Source organism: Pogona vitticeps, chromosome 8, assembly GCF_051106095.1.
Source record: "Pogona vitticeps strain Pit_001003342236 chromosome 8, PviZW2.1, whole genome shotgun sequence".
NCBI classification, from domain to species: Eukaryota; Metazoa; Chordata; class Lepidosauria; order Squamata; family Agamidae; genus Pogona; species Pogona vitticeps.
This window is the reverse complement of record NC_135790.1, coordinates 14,709,883-14,732,415: the sequence shown is the minus strand read 5'-3', so window position 1 is coordinate 14,732,415 and position 22,533 is coordinate 14,709,883. Positions and strand designations below refer to the sequence as shown.

Here is a 22,533-nt window from a genome sequence, read left to right as displayed (position 1 = left end):
CCAATCTCTAGGCTATCATTTGTGGGCTACCAGTCAGTTTAAACTCTAGTTTTGTCTGTAGGAAAAAAGAAAATAGCTGTGGATTTTCAGCGTTGCTAACAGCTGGGAAGTGCTTTTCTCCATGCCCCACCTTTTTTTTTTGTAGCTGCAGCTGCTTTTTCAAGTAGAAAAGATTCTCAGCAATGACACTGTGCATCTAGAACTCTCATCGTTGTTACAGTGTACAGGAAGGCAACAGAAGCTCACTTTAGTTGTGAGTTTTGCCTCTCAGCCTTTGGACGTACTGCAGCACAAAAAGAAAAGGGGGGAGAGAGGAAGAAGAGGAAAACTAGAAAACACGGACACAAAGTCTTAATGTTCCTCAGCCTAGGGCGACTGCTGGGTGGAAACGGGAAGAGGCTGCTGGGTGTAGTGTTCCATAAAGAAGCCCCTGTGGTCACTTCACATTGTGTAGGTCCCCTTGAGCTTTCTGAGTTGAAAATCAGGGAGGAAAAAAATAAATAAAAGAAACAGGACAGTAGGATGTATTTTGTTATGAGCAGGAAATTCTCGCTCTTTGAGATGTTGAGGAGCTTTCCTGTTTTTCTGGATCTTCCTCTGTTTTCGCCTTCAGGGTGCCCACGTAACGATAAATGCTCGAGCTGACGAGGATGTGGAGCCAGAGACTATAATGGAGAAAGTGGCTAAGGCATCGGGGGTGAACTTTAACTTTCACAGCGAAGGCAATAAGTTCCAAGATGCTGGGCCTCAAGCACCAGTGGTGAGTTCCTAGCTTTTGGTGGCATGGATTAGTGGCAAAGGAGAGAGAGAATCCAGTGGTAAGATAGCCAGTTGGGCCCCCTGGTCATTTGCTTCAGCCAAAATACATTTCTTGCTCTGAATACTAGTAATGTTGCATTCTAGTCTAGGCATGCACAACTTTATACCGTCCAGCCTGTCTTGGAATATTAGTGTTGGAGCTATTGTTACAAATACAAAAGCTTTCTTCAGTTTCAAAACACGTATTTGTGGCCAAAACATTCTAGATAAAAGCTTCCCAATTTCAAAACTTTGGGAGTCAGACTGTTGTTCTTATTGGGCTGCACTTGCCTTGCCTGTACAGATATTTACAGTATTTTTGCTCCATAAGACGCCCCATAAGACACACCGAAATTTTAGGAGAAGAAAACAGGAAATTAATAATCGTTTTCTTCTCCTAAAAATTTGGTGAGCCTTATGGAGAGGTCCGTCTTATGGAACACACCCTAGGACCCTTTGGAGGCTCACCCTGCCCCCCTGGGGGCCAGAGGGGGTGAAGTCGCCACCTTCATGGACTCTTCTGAAGCTTCCCAAGCCTCAAAAAAGGTCCTAGAAGCTGGCGATTTCGCCCCCGCTGGCCCCGTGGGGGTGGGTGGGGGAGCCTCACAAGGGTCCAGTTGAGCCTTCCAGGACCCTTGCAAGGCTGCCCCCACCCCCCATGGGGCCAGCGGGGGCGAAATCGCCAGCTTCTAGGACCTTTTTTGAGGCTTGAAAGGCTCAGAAAAGGTCCTGGAAGCTGGCGATTTTGCCCCCGCTGCCCCTGTGGGGGGTGGGGGCAGCCTTGCAAGGGTCCTGGAAGGCTCACTCCGACCCTTGCGAGGCTCCCCCCCCGGGACCAGTGGGGGCGAAATCACCAGCTTCACTCCATAAGATGCACAGACTCCCCCCCCCACTTTTTTTGGGGGGGGAAGTGCATCTTATGGAGCAAAAATGCGGTATTTCCTGGTGGAGAATGCAGAGCCTGTTTAACAAAGTTTTTGTAATTGTTGCATCTCACCTACATCTCAATTAATTATTCCTATCACCCTTGCTTTGCTCTGGCTACTCCAATGCAACATTTCTGGCTGTGGTCCTCCTGGGAATAATGTTTTAACTCACATGGCAAATTTTGCAGGCAAATATGGATATTGATACATAGTGTAACTTACTTAATTACTGTAATCAATGAATTGTGAAATTATTAGGCTTTGTATTTTAAAAATAGCTATCTGTGCCTCTTTTCTGGTTTTTTTAATCGATAGAATGAGTACTATTTCCTTCTAAATATGAAGCATTAAGATGTAGTATTAATGTACTGTATCTGAAAGGCTTAGCAAAATGTGATGCCTGTGATTGCAGAGTCTTCAGTTGAGATTCTCTTTAGACATGTAAAAGCAGAGAGAGTTGTGTTGGCAGAAAACAAATTCTAAAATATATACTAAGATGATAGCTTTTCCGAAGCCAACTAAAAGGCACGGAAAGTAGGCATGCAGAAAGCACAAACAGTGCAGGATTTGTGCTGAGACTTGGGCAAAGCCCTACGAGATAACTCTTTCTTGCCACAAAGTAATCTAACTTTGTGGACGTATTATCAGTATTACATTGGTTGGTCCATTCCTGCAAGATATGCACACCTTCTCTTTTCACAACGCTTGGTAAGCCTTTTGGAATTCCAGTTATCACCTTTCTTAAATGGAATATTGCTCACTGATGTGCTTATGGATAGCAGCTGGTGTATTACTCCCATACCATGTTATGTTTGTATCAATAAACACGGTCTTCTCTGTTGGGAGCAGTGTGGAACAAGGAGGTCAATCTTCTGCTTAGTTGGTCATGCCCTGTAATTTAATTAAGCTGATGTTCTGGCCATGTGATGAATTTGTTGAGCGTTTATGAAATACAAAATGAATTGTTTTTATTTATGCCTCTTTTTAAAAATTCTGTTGTGAGATACTTTGAGTCCCAGTTCTGGAAAAAGGACAGGATATAAATTTAATCAGATAAATATATTTATTACACTTGTGACCAAGACTGCTCTGCATGTTCATATTAATGACAGTTAATTAATTACCTGTTGGTAGGATGAAGATCATCATACTGATTGGAATGAATAAGTATATGAGTGAATAATGATATACATGATTGAGAATTTAGAATGAAGACATTAGAACAGAAACCTCTCATTCTGCTGAGCCTCTTGACACATATTCTTAATAATACATTAATTAGGTTTTGTGTAACAAAATTCTCTTGCTTCTAATGTCACTTTTTAACATCAGGTTCAGGAACTGAACATGACAGGTTTTCCTTTTCTTCTCCATTCCCTCCATTTTGTGATGTTCCTGGAAGATTTAAGATTTTAAGTATAGTTGCCTGCTCAGTTTAATGTCTTGCATGCAGTTTTTTTCTTCTTCTTTAATAGATGGGTTTAATTCCTTACAGCAGTGGTTCCCAACCTTGTGTTACCAGATGTTCTTGGACTAAAACTCACCACTAGCTGTGCTGGCCAGGATTTCTGGAGTTGTAGTCCAAGTATATCTGGGGACCCACAATCAGGAACTACTGTAGTATTATGCTTAAAGTTATGGAATTCCTCATTGCCTTTTCCTTGGCTTTACGAATATTGATTCTCCACCTCCTTGCTTATTTTGTGTTATCCTGTATTTGATTTTTTTTTTGTATGTATCGTAAGAAAAATAATTGTAATGCAATTTTTGGATTAGTCTTTAACTGTCACTGAGCTTTAAAGTTATGAACATCTGTGACATTTTAGAACCATTGCGTGTTCGGTAGATGTCTTGATATGACAGTTGGTAGTGTTCTTTATTCCTACTTTCTGGAAGAAACAGCTACTGAAAGAAAGGAATAGAAATTTTAGGGGAAATTTTAAACTCAGGTTTGCAAATGTTGATGTCTGCAAAAAGCAAACAAAAGCTGACACAATTCAGGATCTATGTTTAAGTCTCCAGTACAAAATTGAGATATTTTATTCTTGAGGTTTTTTTTACTTCTAATTGAATCTAGCTTTAAAACATTACTGATCTTTTGTTGCACAAAATTTCTACCCACCTCAAATTAACTAATAGACCTGCCTGGTTTTTAAAACTTTATTTTTCTTGTGTCATTGAAGGAATTTTTGCTGCAAATATTTAATTCCTCTTTTTTTTAGCTAAACAGAAACTCATTTAAAGTTTTTCTGTTCCACTTCCTCTTTTAAAACATCTATTTATCCTTACTTCCTTAATTGCTTGTCCCCAACATTTTGCAAGTGATTCACTTCACTTCAGTCCAATTGAACAGTTCAGTTGTACAACCAAACCCCATTCAACATCTTGTTACTTCCAGAGCTCGGTGTCTTAGCTGATTCTATTATGCTAAGTCTTGAGCAATAATAATAAGTGGATAGTTTATTGGAGGAAAGGGCAACAGGTTTATTCAGGTATAACAAGTGCACACTTGGGTGCCCAGTAAGGTGGGGACCTTGAGATCAATAGGGTTCAAGTTTTTATACAGTTCTAAAAAAGGAACAAAAGTATGCAGCAATCGATTGGTTCCTGAGGAATATATGTTCATTGGTTACAGTGTCTCATGTTTTAGCGAAGCAGTTACCTATGCACAGGGCAGCTTATCACTAAGGAATGTTGATTATTCCTTACAAAGCACTTCTTTGGTATTTGCTACCTCCTTGCAGTCTTGCCAACGTGATATCAATATTGGCGGTCTTGCCAACTCCTTACAGCTTGGTAATCTATTTTTTTTACACTTAATAAGTAATTTTTCTTTCTGAGCATGTAATTCTCCACTTTTCTCTTTCAAGACATGTTCTAATAATGATATAGATGGGTGACGAGTCTGGTTATTGAAAGGTCTTACGAAATTGTGTTGTAATGCCAGTACTTGCTCGCAAAGTTGGACTCCCACATGCACAAGATTTAGTTGGAATTGGGAATGGCTTCATTTGTATTACCCATAGAAATGGACTGAATTGAACACAGTATTTTGTTTGCATTTACCTAGTTCTGAGTAAGGTCACATTAAGGAGCATCATCTGTGGCCAGCTTGTGGAATTTTATTTAAATAGCAGTAGCAATTAAACCATGGATTTTTAAAAAACCTGTGTTCTTTTTCTTTTTGCGTACAACAGGGCTCAGTATACCAGAAAACTAATGCCCTGTCCGAGATTAAAAGGGTCAGCAAAGATAGTTTCTGGGCCAAAGCAGAGGTAAGTGCTTTATTTCAGACTTTTCCATGTGGTTGCATTGGCTAAGTTATGATGATACTGGGCTAGTTTTCAGTGTATGCTTAGTCTTGGATGTTGCAGAGGAAACTTATTGTGTTCTCTTCAGTAGAGGAAACAGCCAGTTAATGACTAATTGATACAAAAGTATCTATAGAAAGGTACTTATAGTGTACTAATATACAGTAATAAGAGGTCCATCTCTCCCAAGTGTTTCTCATTATCCAGAAAAAATGTTTTGCTTATACTCTGATGCCTGCACTTCCTCCTCCAAGTTTAATTCAAACAGAACCAACTAATGAAGCCTTTGATGGCTTATGCTCAATGTACAGTGGTGCCCCGCTTCACGATTACCCTGTTTGACGATGAAATCGCTTGACAATGAGTTTTTTGCGATTGCTATAGCGATCGCAAAACGATGATTCAATGGTGTTTTTTTGTTTTACGACGATCAGTTCCTGCTTTGGGAACCGTTTTTTCACATTACGATGATCGGCGGGTTTTCAGAATGGCTTCCCGCTGTTTTCTGGACCTATTTCTGGAAGACAGCAATCAAAATAGCTTCCCCATGGAGGATCTTCATTGGACGAGCAGGTATTTCCCCCATTGGAACTCATTGACCAGTTTTCAATGCATTTCAATGGGGTTTTTACTTTCGCTTGACGACGATTCCACTTAACAGCAATTTTAACGCAACACATTATCGTCATCAAGCGTTGCACCACTGTACTCCAAAGCTTTCTATTCCTATTTGTGCCATTAAAATCCTAGAGATCCACAAACAACATCCTATAAATGATACCAACTATGTGTTTTATTTAGACTGAGAAGAGCAATGTCCCCAGTAGCCTCAGCTATACTTGTGGAAATCTTTCTCGCTGCAAATTTGCTTTAGTCCAGATTTTATACACTTATTCTAGTATATCTGTTTAGTCTGTACTTTGGAGCAGAGACCTGTATTGAGGAAGGCAAGAAGAATTTGTTATGTGGCCTGTGGAATCAGATGTGGTAGTTATGAAACTTCTATAAAGATTTGTTGTTATTCTGAAAGGGACTGTGAAGATTGGTGGCACTCAAGCCCATCACATGAATGAATTAATGGTTGAGCTTTCTGAACTAGTCAGTTTGTTCTTCTGATACATTTTCCATGGCTTGCTCTTAAGACAAGGTATAAGCTACCTAGGTTCTCTTCAGTATTTTTGGATCATGGTTACTGCAATCCATGTCCATAACCATACAGCCTGGCCTAATGGGAGTTGCAGACAGAATCATCCAGAGGACATCAGTTTGCTTAACCTGGATTTAAAGGAGAGGGAAAGATGTGTGTTCTACTAAGCTCACAGATATTTTCTGGAGTTACTTGCAAGCTTCATTAGAATCATAGGCATGGAGTGATATGTTTAGATATCACCATTAAATTTGATAAAAGGCTCAGCTGATGCTATTTATCTAGCATAAGTTCATCTTCTCTAAAGTTGGCTGCATCTAATTTAGACTTGTTGGTCTCACTCCTTCAGAAAGACGAGGAGAACCGGCGACTAGAAGAAAAGAGGAAAGCAGAAGAAGAATGTCGGCGCCTTGAAAAAGAGCGTCGGGAGCGAGAATTGCAGGAAGCAGCTTTACGTGAACAAAGATTTAAAGAGCGAGCCAATCAGATTGATGCTCAGAAGTGAGTAGGTTTAATCTTCATAGAACTCTTGCATAACACTTGCTTAGTTAATAAAACACAGAGTTCTTGACAGTCTTTATTCTTGGACAAAGCAGTGATCGAATTAGGGAAACAGGGGATCCCAGCACTCAGCTCCTGAAGTTTGTGTTTATGTGAGTGCTACAGGACTAGGACCAGCATTTTCTTTTACATATTGCTTTTGAGTTCTGCAAGCATGTCCATCTTCCTAGCAAATAAATTCTGTCTGTCTGTCTGTCTGTCTGTCTGTCTGTCTGTCTCTGTTTCTGTCTCTGTGTGACACACAGAAAAATTAGAATCTGAGGCCACATGGTTTAAGAAAACATATTTCGGGGAGATGAGGGAAGAACTTTATTAAATACTTGCTGTCTCAATATGTCTCTTAATTAATATTTCTGTTTACTAATTCCTAAGAGAGGAATAAAAGTGAAACAGACCCAAGGGAGCAAATGACCAGAGCAAATAAACAAGACCACAAACTGAATATGAGCCAACAGTGCAGGAGTGTCGCCTCCAAATTCTGTGAACTACGAGTTCCCCTCTCTTGGCAATAGCTAGGCAGTCATGTCCCCAGTTCTAGACACTGCACTTTAAAAAAGATGCCGACAAACTGGAACAAGTTCAGAGGAAGGCAAAACAAACAAACAAACAAACAAACAAAACACGATTAGGTGTCTGGGAATAAAGGCCTCTGGACAAGACTAAAAGAACTGAGCTTGTTTAGCCTTGATAAAAGAAGATTGAGGGGAGATAGGATAGCACTTTCCAAGTACTAGAAAGATTGTCATGCAAAGCAGGGATGGCATCTGTTCTCTATCATGCAAGAGTGCAGGACACATATTAATGGGCTGAAGTTATAGGAAGCCAGATTTCAATTGAATATCAGGAAAAACATCTAACAGTTAAGAGCAATGGAACCAATTACCCCAGGAGGTGGTGAGCACTCCAACACCAGAGGCATTCAAGAGAAAATTAGACAACCATCTGCCAGATGTACTTTGGTTTGGATTCATGCATTGAACAAGAGGTTGGGCCTTTCCGTCAGTCTATAATTCTATGCTTCTGTGAATATCTGGGAGCACACTCTTGAATCATTTGTAGAGAAATGTCAGTTGCATTCATGCTGATCCAGACGGGAGAATTTGTGTATAGGGACATTTTTGTCTTCTGGTACCTGTGCTGATAAGAACCCTCTATTTTCAGTTTTAAGAATCAAGTGGACTGTATTCAAGATTCAAAGAGTTGGATTTCCATGTGACCTGACTTGTTTTTTTTTTTATATATTGTTGCCCTTTTCTTCTTAACCCACTTAAATTCACATGGGAAGCACCAAATAATGAGGTTCATAGGCAGTCTGTGAATCCAAGGACTCAGACTGGGTTTTCATTTTATTTATCTCTTTATGTTTCCTGTGAAAATTGTTACAGATCTACAAGCAAATCATCAGTGCAGTGGATCATGTCAGTCCTTTTGTGTCTGTAAAAACTTGTCTCTCTTCATATACCTAACTGGATACAGTCCAGTTGTAAGGCACATCTCACATTTGTAGTTAAGATAAATAATCTGAAGTATGAATGTGCTATGTACAAGTATAATTAAACTGAAGTGAGAGCTTGGAGCTGGTATAAGACTAAATTTGTTCTGGTTTCTCATTTGGCAATCCACTAGAGATTTCTCAGACGGAGAAAGGTGTTGTTCAACAGCTGAGTTACAGGGTTCATTTGCTGGGAAATACCTGTGAGTTTCTCTTTTCAGTTGCCTTTGACATGAGGCAAAAGGATTCCATCCAAACATCTTGGGCTTCTTTATAGCTTCTGTGCTGATTTCTAGTTCCAGCACTTTCTGTTTAACACAGCCCTTGGAAAAAGCTTCCTCTCCCCACATAGAGACAGTTGTCCCCTCTTGTCCTTCTTATGAGAAGAGACCTTAGTCACAAGATTATTCAAGTTGTTCCATGGTAATTATTTGTTAACAGAAATGTAACACTACAGATGGTTTTATTTCCTCTTTTCTTCCCCTCTAGTTTTGGTTGTTACTTTTATATGTTCTGTATACCTAAAGTAGCATAAAGAATTCCAGAATGGCAGTGCACAGGGAACAGGGCTGTAAAGTTTATATACAGAATGGGGCAATCTTCTTTTTTCTCTAGAGGCCTCTCTTGAGATTTTTTAAAAAGAACATTGCAATTACATATATGTATTTATGACTGCAAGTAAATGCCGTCACCACCACCCTTTCCTCCCAGGAGGACAGGCCAGTGCTTTAATTTGAACAGTCCCATGAAGTTAGGCTAAGAGAATGACTTTCCTTGGTCTTCCAATGAAGTTCAAGGTTAAAAGAAGATCTGAATCTTCACATACTGAACTCCATGAAATGTTTGTCTGCTTTTTGGAATGGGGATCCCTTTGTAATATATTTAAGAGACACCACTGCTCTTTTGATCATAGTCTTTACAAGGGAAGCTTACAGTCATTCTGTGCAATACAAAAATAAACATACAGTGGTGCCCTGCTTGACGATTACTCTGGTAGACGATGAATTCGCTTAACAATTAGGTTTTTGCGATTGCTATTGCGATCGCAAAACGATGTTTCAGTGGGGAAAATCTGATTCATGACGATCAGTTCCCTGCTTTGGGAACCAATTTTTCGCTTCACAATAATCTTTACAGCTGATCGTTGGGTTTTCAAAATGGCCGCCCGCTGTTTTCCGGACCTATTTCCGGAAGACAGCAATCGAAAATGGCTTCCCCTATGGAGGATCTTCACTGGATGATGAGGTGTTTCGCCCATTGGAACGCATTGAACCGGTTTTCAATGCATTTCAATGGGTTTTTTCTTTCACTTGACGACGATATCGCTTAACAGCGATTTTAATGGAACGGATTAACGTCGTCAAGCGGGGCACCACTGTATAGCAGTTTAGATACCTAAGAGTGGAAGCACAGTAAGCAGCAAAGAAGAAAATCATGCACCTTTCAGAAAGTAGAGCTGTTTCAATTATCTTCCTAAAGGTATCCCACCCACCTTTTGGTGACAACCTGCACTAATCTCACGTTTTAATAGGAGATTAAGTTAAAAGAGTTAATTTTGAAGAACCCATTGTACTAGAAACTGGGGCCATGGTTGACATAATTTTTTGTCTTTTAAATCTGCAGGAAATTCCAGCAACAACAGGAAGCAGAGTTAAAGAACAAAGATAAACAGCAATGGGTGAGGTTTCAAAACGTCACACTTTTCCTGTTGGTCTATGCGAATTCTTTATAAGACTTCTGAATGTAGAGGAGCTGTTTGTTTGGCAATATAATGTGCAAAAGCATGGCTTGACTGCTGAAGTTTATAGCATGTTCTGAGATTGCCTGATGCAATTTGGATCCTGCAAATATTTTTTACAGTATCCGCCTGCAAAGGTCCATGATATTTTTAGTGCAGTTGGGAGATTTTGATTTCATCATGTCCATTGGTCATTCCTGTAGGTCAGTTGCATGACTGGCCAAGTGACCTGTAGTTACCTTCAAGTCAGTTCCAGCTTGCAGAGTGCCAAAGTGCTGCCTACCTCTCTTTGACCTTACCATGAGCGTAAGGGGATCATCTTATATTACAGAAGGAACAGGAAGAAGAGCACAGCAAGATGCAGAAGGGTTTCCGAAGGAGTGAATCTGTGGAGAAAGCTCAGGTATATAGGGGAAGGCTCCTTAGCCATTCTAATCCATTCTTTGCCAGGTACCAGCAACTTTGGTCTTGTAACTCCTAACTGAATCATTAGTTTTTGATCTGCATCTCAGTATTTATTCTCTTTGTGCTGCTTCTTGATTTATGCTGATTAAGAACTGTGATCCATCTATCCTAGTACGCGTTTTGTTTCCTAACAGTGCATGCTTCTGTTGTTGACAAGTATGAAATAGTGCATAATATGCCGGCATCAGAATTCTGCCCCCAAATGAGAGTTTGCATACTTTCACTGAACCTTGTGTGGCTTTGAATAGCTTGGTGGTTCTGTAATGGTTTAGCCCTGCCACCCTTGCTTATTTCTTGCAGCACATCCTACAACACCAAGTTCCTTAATTTGCCCAGATGTCTAGTTTTGATCAATTTTGAAGAAGATACATTGATTCTTCGACTGTAGATTTAGATCTATATTTTCCAGCGTTGTTTTTCCCCCTCATAATCAATTATTTCATATAATTCCATTCCACTTCAATATTAATCATTTTCTGTGGCCTTTGCTCAGTTTCATAATCTCTGTTCTGAAGAAGCATAGTACTAATCCTCTCACTACCATGTATACATACATATCCATCCTTCATTCTCAAGAGACTATCGTAACGTGCTCTGTATGGAGGACCTGGAACAGCATTTAGTGTTTCGACATTGTTCACAAGGCTGGAGTGTCCTCTCCAGGGCACAAAGCCTGAGTAAAATAATATGGAGGATAGGCTGTTACCCAACCAGCAAATCCACCCTTTCAACGTCGCTGAAATAGTCCAATGGAAAAGCAAGAGTCAATACAACTGGTTCCAGCGACGTCGCAGGAGTTGACAGAATGACTTGAATTGCCTCCGGTACTCCGGCTCCGGATTTTGCCTCTAGGTTAACTCCTGAAGCCTTTTCCATCAGTGGATATAGCCACAAGGCAGTGGAGGTTTGAAATCGGAGTTTTCCTTCTCCTAGATGGGCTGCCTTCCAAGGCTGATGAGCCCCATCTATCATGTGGCTGCACACAAAAAGCCATCCACATTGTTCATAGTACATTTTTCAGTCTTTTATTTTCCATAACTTCAGCCTTCATCCAAAGCAATCTGAATGAAACCTTGGTCAGGTTCCTGAACGGGCACATCTAATGAGCTGATTTCTCAGCTCATGTACAACAAAGTCTAGTAAACAAGCCCACAAACGTTTCTAGTATGTACTTGTTTAAACTGTCTAGTTTTTTAAACAAGGATAAAGTGTGTACTCCCTCCATTGCCAGGTCCTTTTATGAATAAAAGACAGAGTTGCATTTAATTTTTCCAGTCTTCATTTCTGTTCTGAATAGGGGTGGAGGGAGTGTGATCTGATTCCTTCAAACTTAGGATAGAAATTCAGGCAGCTGAGAAAGGTTGTATTTTGCCCCTGTACCTCTAGACCATCTATCTGAATATAATTCCTGATTACCTACACCAAGCAGATTGTCAGAGAAATACAAGGCGGCATATAAGTATCCTCAATATCAGTGTTAGCATAGTGGCTAAAGCTTGGATTCAAATGGGGTGGGAAGCTTGCATAAGAAATGTAGATTAATGGTTACGTACACACTGCACTATGCATACTTGTCTTTTAATCATTAATTTCAGAATGGGTGTATTGAAGGTGTCTCCCCAAACCACATGGCTCTGATGCTACCTGTATTTCATATGGAAATATCTTTTTTTTCTAGCTATCTTGGCTGATAAATCTTCCTTGATTTTTTTTAAACTTTAAACTGTGCTCTAAAACTTGCTCCATTCCAATTGGGGTTCATGATTGTGTTCTCTTTTCCGCCTGGCATCAAAGAGGATGATTCTTGGAAAGCCTTTCTGTGCATGATGATTTGTTTTCTTTTGAGCACCTTTCCTTATATTGGGCAACTTGCACAGAATAATTTATGCCTTCTAACAAATTCTATCCTGTATTGATCAGTAATCTAATGCAGTCTTCTTTCTTGATTTGGAAAAGTACCAGATACTCATTCCTTTTAAATATACTCCATAATGGGATGAAAAGATTATCACTTACAGTAACTCCATGTTGTACTTTCCTCCTTTGATCTTCAGTACTGAATATAGTTAAAGAATATGCAAGGGATTGTTTCATTGTATACATGACCTCACAACTAGGTATGTTTAATAAGCTTTGGTATTTTCTGTATTCAGTATTTTTGCAAGCATTCACACATCTTTCGATTTTAGGATAAATATGCACCAGTGTTGGAGTGACACTTTGGTGTATGATGCTTATATAAAGTGTATTTTCATTTATATTCCCACTTTTTTTCACAATTTAGTGACCCATGGTAACATACAAGAGAGCAATGAGGTAGGACCACAATAGATAAATAAATGCATTCAAGATTATTTGGAGCATACGTTAAAAGGATTTGTAAAATTAACTTAAAAATAAAAAGAATGAAAGACATGTGAATAAAGAATAATTTTAAAGGGGAAAAATGCAACACTCCCTGCAGCCCTGGTTCATCCATAGTCAAAAAGACTGCCTAAAGAGAAGGATCGATCTTCATCTGTTAACAAGGTGGGAGGCATCAACCGAGCCTCCTGTAGAAGGCAGTTTCATAGCTTGGGACCAGCCACCGAAAAGACCCTCTCTCAAGTTGTCGTCAAGCGTGCTTGTCAGAGTCTTTCGGCTGAAAAGAAGCCCCCCCCCGAAGATCTTAAAATAGGGATAGGCTCACATGGGGAGATGTGGTCCTACAAGCAGCCTATATGGGACTTCTTACGGTATCACTATTTGCCTCAAAGTAATTGCTGATTGTGTCTAGGGATTTCAATAAAATGTCATGAGCAAGTTTTTACCATTTTCCTGTGCTGTGCACCATAGTCTAGTCTAGAAAGGACAGCAGGCAGGCACACTTTCTGCTACATGTCTGTTTTCTCTACTATCCCTCCTTGGTGAATGGGCCTACATAATATATAGGCATCCATAGACAGTTGCATAATGGCAGTAGTAGAAATTGCTAGGCTTCTCTCTCCAGCCTTGGATTACTGAATGTTTTCAGAATTCAGTATTTTTCTCTCTCTCTCTTCACAGGAAGCAGCATCAGTAATAGCACAACGATCAGTAAATCCTCGTGATATCTTCAAACAGAAGGAAAGGTCAATGTCAACAGAAGCACCGGCTGTCGGTTCCCATCCAGGTAATGGACAGAACCACCCTGTAGTCTCATTCATCCACATCATGAGATGTCCCACATTCTTGTCGCATGTTTAGGAGAGAGAAACGCAAAACTAAAAAATTCTTTAAAAATACAGATCTGTTTCCCATATCACTGAAAAAGCCACCGCAGCCAACCAACTGGAGCTCATGTGAACAACTCCCACACAGTACACAAGTACTGAAGGTAGCCACAATTCATGATTTCAGAGACATGCTACCAGCATGCATCTTTAAAATTCAACAATGTGATGCTGCTGCAGTGACTGCACTCCATCCCTTGTAACAAATCTGTTGGCACCCCTGCTGTTGCACGTTTGCTGGAACCCGTTGTAAAGTACTGTTAAATAGACTATGACTGAAATCCAGTTTCATAATGTAAGCAGCGTCTTAAGTCACATGCCCCCAAGAATTGTAGCAGGGGCTTTTATTTACTTTTTTAAAAATTATTTTTTAAGCTGGGGATAGTGTAAGGAGTACAGAAGGTAAGGGGAATGTGGGGAAAAGGGGGAGAGAAGAAGAACATAAAATATATTGTCATCAAATCCTGTTGTTCACGTTACAATATCAAGTCCACTTTTCGCCTTTCTACAGTTTGATTGCCCTTCCAGATTCCTACTTGCAGTTACTTCTTAGTTTAATTCTATGTTAATCAAGCTTTGTCTACTGACTCAAGCCATTTATATAATAAATCCCATCGTTCAGTTGCCTTTTGTATTGGACAGTCTTTCAACACTTCCAATAGTATATCCATTTCTGTTGCTTCCCAAATCTTCTCCTCTTGCTTTGGTATCTCTGATTTCTTCCGATTCTTAGCATAAAGAATTCTGGTTGCAGTGACTATATATCTAACTAGATAACTCTTTGTCTTATCTATAATATCTGGTATAATATTAAGTAAAATAATTCTAGGGTTAATGGATCATTACAGAGCAGTGTTTTTTGTAACAAAGTATGAACTGCTCCTATCCAGTACTGTTCCGCTTCTCTACAAGTCCACCACATATGATAAAAGTCCATCACATACTACACTTTCAATACACATTTTGACACCTCTGTATAAATTTTTGACAGTTTTTTCAGAGTCATATACCACATATAAAACATATATGTTCTCCTTAAAATTTACCGATTTTGTGAGCTTTATATTATTTTTCCATATTTGCAACCATTGATCAATATCAATATTGTGTCCTGTGTTTTGTGCTCACCTAATCATACATTCTTTTACAATCTCCTCTTGCATTTTAGTTTCAAGCAGATAATCATACATTTTCTTAATTGCTTTCTCATTTGAACCCAACAAAAGTTTATCAAATACCTTGGAAGGCTTTCACAGCCAGGATCGGATGGTGGTTGTGGGTTTTTTGGGCTCTTTGGCCATGTTCTGAAGGTTGTTCTTCCTGATGTTTCGCCAGTCTTTGTGGCCGGCATCTTCAGAGGACAGGAGTCAGAAGTCTGTCCGTGCTTTGTTGCTCTTTGTTGGACAAACTAAATCATTGTCTCCCAAATCATTGTCATTGGTATTTCTGTTCTGTTTGAAGAAGTCCGTGTCTTCTTTTATTTGCTTGATATACTCCTCATTCTTTAAATGTGAAGTACTGAGCCTCCAGTTGAATTCTCTTGATTTGCTACACAATTGTAATGAAATGGGATTATGGTCTGCAAATGTATTAGGCAAAATATGTATTTGCTCCATTTCTTTCATTAAGCTTTTTTTGTTTTGTTTTGTTTTTAAATTGTTAATTTTATTAACATCCATAGTATGACAATGCAAGTTAGAATTATAGTACAATAATATCACATTTCTTACACATTCTTTCAGTAGGTTGTCTTTCGTTATACATTCACTGGCCCATAATTTAACATAGCTAATTAATTTTTTAAAAAATATTACATGCCAGCAATCCAAATTACTTCCCATATCACATTCTTCTTTTCTTGAGCTAATTCCCTATGTTAATATGGTTGCCAGGTTTTCATAAATTTATCCTGTTTTATTTCCCCTCTATATATTTTGATTTGATTGGTCAGCTTTTTCATCAGGACCATTTGCCAAATTCTGTTCTCAAATTTTTGTACTGAAAGATCTTGAGCATTACTCCACTTTTGTGCAATTTGAACTCTTGCTGTACCAATAAAAAGTGCAATTAGGTCTTTATTGAATAATTTTTCATTTCTATCCTTAAATATTGAAAATAATAATAAAGCTTCATTTTAAATTATTTTTTGATTCAGCAATATTTCTATCCATTTAATTATTTCCCGCCAATATGCTTCCACTTTGGGGCAAGAGATCCACATGTGTTCTAGTGTGCCTTTACTTTCACAGTTTCTCCAGCACCTATCAGAGATTTCTCCCATTAATTTTGTTTAATTTTGTGGAGTACTAATACCATCTGTGTCCTACCTTCAAAACCATTTCTTTCACTTTGACTGATACTGATTTATATGGATATGTAGTCCATATTCCCATCCATTCTTTCTCTGATATATTGATATTCAAATTAGTTTCCCATGTTATTTTAGATCCCATACCCCTGGGAAATGCTTTCTCAACCAACTGTTTATATATTACTGAAGTTACTCCCTTCCTTTTATTTCTATCTTTTTTATACTATATTGTTCTCATAGGTTCAGAACTTTGGTATAATTGAGTCGCCAAATTTCTTACCTGTATTAATTGTAGCCAATTCGTTTTTATTTCCTTTGTTTTGTCCTCTAACTGTCTAATTGTTATTGGTTTCCCTGCGTCAAATAAATTCCAGTTCTTTTCCAATTTTTAAATTGTATGTATTTCTCTCTTGATTTATAGTATATAGGTGTTAACTACACCAATATCCTCATCCCTTTCCATTTCAACCTAATCTGGGATTTTCTTCTGTCCATATAAACGTTATTACTTGAGTAATTTGAAAGGCTTCATAATACTTTATTAATTGTGGTATCTCTAGCCCTTCCTTTATGCTTTGACAACATTTAACACTGTTTATGAATCTTAATTTTTCCCTTTTCAGCCAATAAACCTTTGTAGGTTTTTTTGGCCATATTTTAATTTTTTTAAAATTTCAGGTTGTAGTGGTGTATTTTGAATTTTTTAAAAAAATGCTATTCTTCCTAACATTGATATATTCAATTTAGTCCAACTTCTGATTTTTTCTTTTATTGATTTGAATATTTTTTGTAATTTCTATATATTAATTGTTTTATACTTTTTGTTATCCAAATTGGCAAATATTTGAAACATGAATAATATAATTTATTTATTTATTTATTTATTTTATTTGTATCCCGCCTATCTAGTCAATAGACCACTCTAGGCGGCTCCAGATTTGACTTCCTTTTAATTTCTTTTTGTTCTGCTATAGAGATATTTATACATAACTATTTGGATTTTTGGTAGTTAATTTTTAGGCCTGTATAATAACAATGTTCTTGTAATATTTGTTTTAGTGTTTCTATGCTTTTTATTGGGTTCTCCAGAAATAAAAGCATGTCATCTGCGTAAAAGTTTATTTTATGTTTTCTATTTTTAAACACCAAACCTTTAATATTTTCTTTTTCTCTTATTTGTGCAGCAAGTGATTCTATACTATTGCAAATATAATTGGGGATAAGAGGACACCTTGTCTCATTCCTCTAAATAAAGTAAATATGTCTGATTCTGTTCCGTTGATGAGTACTTTAGCCTCCGCCCCCATATATAATTTTTAAGACATGAATAAATTTTTCACCCATGTTCATTTTTTCTAATAATTCAAACACATAACACAATTCTACATGATCAAAGGCCTTAAGCACATATAACGAGAGTATTGCTAATTTTTGAGATCCAACATGCATCAATTTTTGACCAGGGAATTTGTTTTAAGACATTAATTTTTCTGCCTTCTCTTATCAATTGTTTATCTTGTATAGCACTTAAAGCCTTGTATCTAATTGATTTATTCGTAAATCTCACGTGGATTTCTCTGGGGAGGGTATTTCTCCTCCCATACGTTGAGCTCACCCTATAAGTTGCCTCAAAAGATTGTTGCAGTTCAGCTGTTTCCATCCCTATTTCTGCAGCCAGAGCCTTACTCATTAGTATCGCTAGATCTTCCCCTTCATTTTCTGCCACACTTTGTAATCTAAATATATTCTATGCTCTCTCCATCTCTAGCATTATTAATCTGTCTTCACTTTGTTTTTGATCCTTCTGTACCGCCTCTAATGTTTCTTCTGTTCGATTCACTTTAGCATCTGTTCCTTTCACCTTTTCCTCAAGCTCTTGTGTCTTTATTTTATTCTTAGCTATCTGTTGTTTAGCATCTGAGATCTGCAATGAAATCTCTTTCAGCTGATCTACTATTTGGTTGAGATGCTCATTTACTTGTTGAAATCCTGCTGTTAGTAAGTTTTGCATAGTAGTCTGCAATTCTTTATCTGGTTCTTGTGCCATTAATTTTCCCAGATTTTGAGACTGAGCAGGAGAAGTTCCCAGTGTTTGGGGCTTTGGCTTTTTGGAGGCCATTTCAATCTTTTCAATGCCCTTCTCTCTCAATATCTCAACTTTTGCTCCTACTATCTCTGAATGAACTTTGTGTAAGTTACACTATATCCTTCACTAGAGTGCCCAGCCCCACAAGCTCTTTCAGATGTTTCCAAGCTCTTTCAGTTCTTCCTCCAACCCTTACACAGGTTTTATAATACACAAATCAGCTTTCAGTCAAACAGTTTAAAATACAATCATGGCAGAAATGTTCCTTCTTCTCAGGAAGCATTACAGAGTCGGTGTGTCTCTTGACCTCTACTGCCAGAATCCTATGAAATCCAAACAGAAGACCAAAGCTAAAGAAGCTTTCACACCTCCATATTTGTACAGTTCCAACCTCAATGCGATGTTCCGGAATCCCAAAAAGCTATCCATAGATCAAATCAGATGTATTTACAATCCAACCTGCTCCTTAGCCAGATTTAAGAAATGTGTCATGGTTGTCATTCAGATTTTCCTCTAGTAGGTATCCTTATAATCCACAGAATGTTCCTTCCACTAATCCATAAATCCAGTCAGCAACTCCAGTCCTGGTTTTTCCTTTTCTACAATCCACCCTCGATGACAATGCCTCTCTCCCCTTGAAATGAAATAGCTTCTCCCAGTGTGCAGTATCGCTCTTTATAGCCGTAACCTCTGAGGGGGAATCTCCTAGAGCTCCCCCCCCGCCCCGAGATATTATACAGTTCCAAAGTTTAGATGGAGCTCTGTCTATACTGATAAGAAATCTGGCAGCACGATGTTATATTCTCCTTCAGTCTGTTTTTCTTTACTGATAATAGCTTTTTATTTACTGTTAAGGAACAGACCAAAACTTACAACTCTGCTTACATTATGCAACAGGATTTCAGACTATACATTCAGAGAAAATAAAGAGACTTGCAGTAAAGGACTCACATAACTCTGTGGCACAGCGCCTGCAGAGAACACACACGTACCGCTGCAGTTAATCTGTTCAGGGAAGGAGATATTGCATTTGTTAAGGGAGAGTTATAGGATGCAACAGATAAGCTGCAAATACACACTTACGGTACCATTGTCTACTTTCTTATTGTAAAGCAGGGGTGGGCAGCATCCAGGGTCCCAGGGATCATTTGTGCCCTCTCATGGGCCATGTAGGGCTACACCACCAAACTGTCCTTACCACAGTTATTTAGATCCTGAAATGTTGAGTTTTACCCACCGAAGCATTTCAGTTTATACACAGTTTTATGTATATAGACTGACTTCTTTTAGGCATTAAAAGCCACTTTGTAGAAAGAAATAGTAATCTGAAAATGGGGGAGGTAGTTCTTGGAGCCTAAGGACATCATGTGGCCTATGGCAGGGGTCTCCACCCCTGGTCTGGGCCGTCACCTTGGCAGGATGGAAGTCTGGAGACAGATCTCCTGCTCCCCCTGCACGCACTGCCCTCCTACATGCACGGCCGCCCACCCTATCCGCACATGCATGCACGGATGCCCCCCCTGTGCATGAACCCCCCCCCAACCAGTCTGCTGTTTGGAAAAGGTTGGGGACCACTGGCCTATGGGATATACTTTGCGCACCTCTGCTCTAGTGAGTGAGGCTGAGAAGCAAGGAAATCGGAGTGCAATTACACCAGTGGGAAGATCTGCACCTTCCTTATACTTTTTGCATACCTGGCACACACATCTAAGGCAAAAGAAGACTTAAAACTCCACTGCAAGGTGCACAGACTATTCCAACCATAGCAGCAGTTAAAATAGTTGAAGTTGTTCTTAGCTCCCAGTTGTACCTACTAGGAGTACAGAGGCTGGAAGAAGAATCCCGGCTGAGTGCTCTTGCATGCATATCATCTCGGGTTTGAATCCAGCACACAGCAACATGGAGGCAGAGGAGTGGCATTGCAGTGACTGAGCATATATTGTACCTCACCCCACTGAAGCAGCAGTGGAATTTTGTGTATGCGCACATCTTATTCTCATCCATGTACCTGTGATGTTACCTGGCAACACAGAAGTAATCATGAGTGCTTGGCCAGCAGTTGCGATGGATCACTTGGCTTTTTCCAGCACTGTGAAGGATGTGTATATCTTTTTGTGTGTGGTAACGCTGTTCCTTGTTGTTCAGAATTGGGGTGTGTGTCTGAGAGAGGGAACATGAGGGACAGTCACACTAGTTATGTTACAGGGTGTGTTTTGTCGTCCCCTTGTTTATTTGTACGGAATGCAATGTCTTTGCACTTTCAACTTCCAGAGTAGAGTTAGATGATTGGGTCTGATGTCCAAAGGCAAAGTACAACCTAGGAAAGGAAGGATTAGCAGTGTATTTAACTTCCCATATGAATTTTGGAGATGGGCTGTTTTGTCCAGATAATTCCCTTGTTAAGCAAGAATGCTCTCTTCCATAGTTTCCACACACGCTTACACAACTCCTGTGATAAGAGCTCTATCTTAGAAAGAGCCCCAATCATGCTCTGTAGGCATGCTTAGCTGAATGTGTTTACCAGCTCCACTTCAGACCTTCATTTTTCTCACTCAGCGGTTTGAATGACTTCCAGGTAGGAAGATGACATGAGGAGTAAGATTTATGTGTGCTCCACATCCAGGCCATCCTTTATTTCTCTCCATGGTTCCAAAACTAATGCATCCTCCCTTTCTGTACTAGCTCCTGAAGGTGGGCGCAGTCTAGAAGACTTGTAAGCAAAATGAAACAGCATTATCATGGAACTGCAGGAAGTCTTAATACCGACAATGAGTTAAAAGCTAAGACCAGTGAACATGCAAGCAGGATTGAAACAGTCAGGCTGTGTTTGCCCACCTGAGATCTCAGAAGTCAGTCCCAACACCCCCTGTTTTCTTCCATGCAAAACAGCCGATTGCAGCATGTGGTGTATGTAATCGGCCATTTTGCCAAACTGGCACCGGAATGAGGCCCATAGAGGTCCTTTTCAAAACTTCAAAGTAACCACCCAGTCACTTCTAGTTCTGAGAAATCTTCTCTGCACCAAAATAGAGAAGCGTGGGGCAGATGGGACTGGATAAAAGGCCAGTTACACCATCTAGAGCAGAAGTCCCCAACCCTCGGTCCGTGGCCTGGCAGCAGTCTGCAGCCTATCCGGGACCGGACTGTGGACACAGATCTTCTCCCCCCCCCCGGTGAGCGCACCCCACGAGTGTGCCCCATGAGTGCTGTTGCGTGCATGTGCACGAGCACGGTCCGCCCCCTGCGTGCACTGCGTGCACTGTACACCACAGGCGCTGATGCACACATGCGCATGAGCTCCCCCCTGCAGGCACGACACACACCCCCAACCAGTCTGCGGTTGGGAAAAGGTCAGGGGCCACTGATCTAGAGGACATGCAGAAGAGGAAGGAAGAAGAGAGGTTCAGAGTGTGTCCTGGCAAAGTAAAATATAGCCTTGGTGCCAAGCAGTTTTCCATGGGGAAAATGAGGTTCTGCACTGTTGATCTCAATGAAGGAATGAATGGAGTTCCAGAGCTTAGACCAAGCCCCTGAGAGTTTTCTTCTGCTTCCCTGTCAAATGAATCTGATATTTTTGACCTATCCAGGTTTTATACTGTAACTAACATAGTGGTTTGGAATAGTTTCTGAATTGAGTTATCAGAGGAATGTTGAGCTTGCTTGCTTTGATGTGTAGTTTGTTTAGCATCATAAGGCTTGGTTCAAAGGTGTTGCCACCTTAATTCTCAACATAAGTCTGAAGAAAGTAATTAGAATTATCTACAGGCCATGAGATGAAGAATGTAGGGCCTTCCAAATATTGTTGGACTGCAACCCCTCTCAACCTTTGCAGCAATAACAACTGTGGAAAGGTCACGGAAGCATCTAGGAGGCCACATGATCCCCATTCTTGATTTATGCAGTAAATGAGGTTGAATCAAATGACGTGTCCAAAGTGTGCTCAGCAAATGGTGGAAGTAAGATATTTGTGTCTCACCACTTCGTATTTTTGTATTGACTTGCCTCCTTTCATAGGCAAGTTGCGGAGTCCCTTTCTGCAGGAAAACAGTCGAGCAGAGGCTTCCATACCCCATGTCAGTCCCGCTGCTCAAGATGTTCACCTGCCTTCTGATGTTCATCCAACTGTCCATGATATGCCTGCAGTCTCTCCTGCTGCTGAACTTGGTAAAGCATTATGAGAGAGCTTGTGACTTCAGTTCCTTGATTGCATCAGGATTTTCATACTGGGTGTCCTGACATCCAAGTCCCTTTATCTCCAGTCAGTGTGGTCAACCCATTTGTGAGGCTGCAGGTTGGAGGAGTCAATTACGAACATTAGAAGTCCAGTTTGAGTTGGTTTTCTTTCAAACCTTGCACTTTTACTTAGGGTGGATGACTCTTGCTTGGACCTACTTTATGTACTGCAGCACGTTCTTCATCCTACACAGATCCATAAATCTCATCTCCA

The 22,533-nt window shown here is 39.7% G+C and overlaps 1 protein-coding gene and 1 long non-coding RNA gene across 6 annotated transcripts in view; both read left to right on the top strand.

The window, feature by feature from the left end:
• Nucleotides 1-22,533, top strand: part of LOC144584198 (uncharacterized) — a 465,271-nt gene that overhangs the window by 343,299 nt on the left and 99,439 nt on the right. The gene's annotated exons all lie outside the window — the stretch shown is intronic.
• The window catches only part of DBNL (drebrin like), a 44,622-nt gene that overhangs the window by 12,938 nt on the left and 9,151 nt on the right, over nucleotides 1-22,533 (top strand). For 2 of the 5 annotated variants that reach the window (XM_020803554.3, XM_078379780.1), the window contains exons 5-11: nucleotides 614-760; nucleotides 4,922-4,999; nucleotides 6,532-6,683; nucleotides 9,859-9,913; nucleotides 10,305-10,376; nucleotides 13,484-13,589; nucleotides 22,101-22,250. In XM_020803554.3, coding sequence (XP_020659213.3) covers nucleotides 614-760; nucleotides 4,922-4,999; nucleotides 6,532-6,683; nucleotides 9,859-9,913; nucleotides 10,305-10,376; nucleotides 13,484-13,589; nucleotides 22,101-22,250 — 760 coding nt within the window. The remainder of the gene's footprint in view (nucleotides 1-613; nucleotides 761-4,921; nucleotides 5,000-6,531; nucleotides 6,684-9,858; nucleotides 9,914-10,304; nucleotides 10,377-13,483; nucleotides 13,590-22,100; nucleotides 22,251-22,533) is intronic. The other 3 variants (XM_020803555.3, XM_020803556.3, XM_072979160.2) reach the window with 3 other exon arrangements.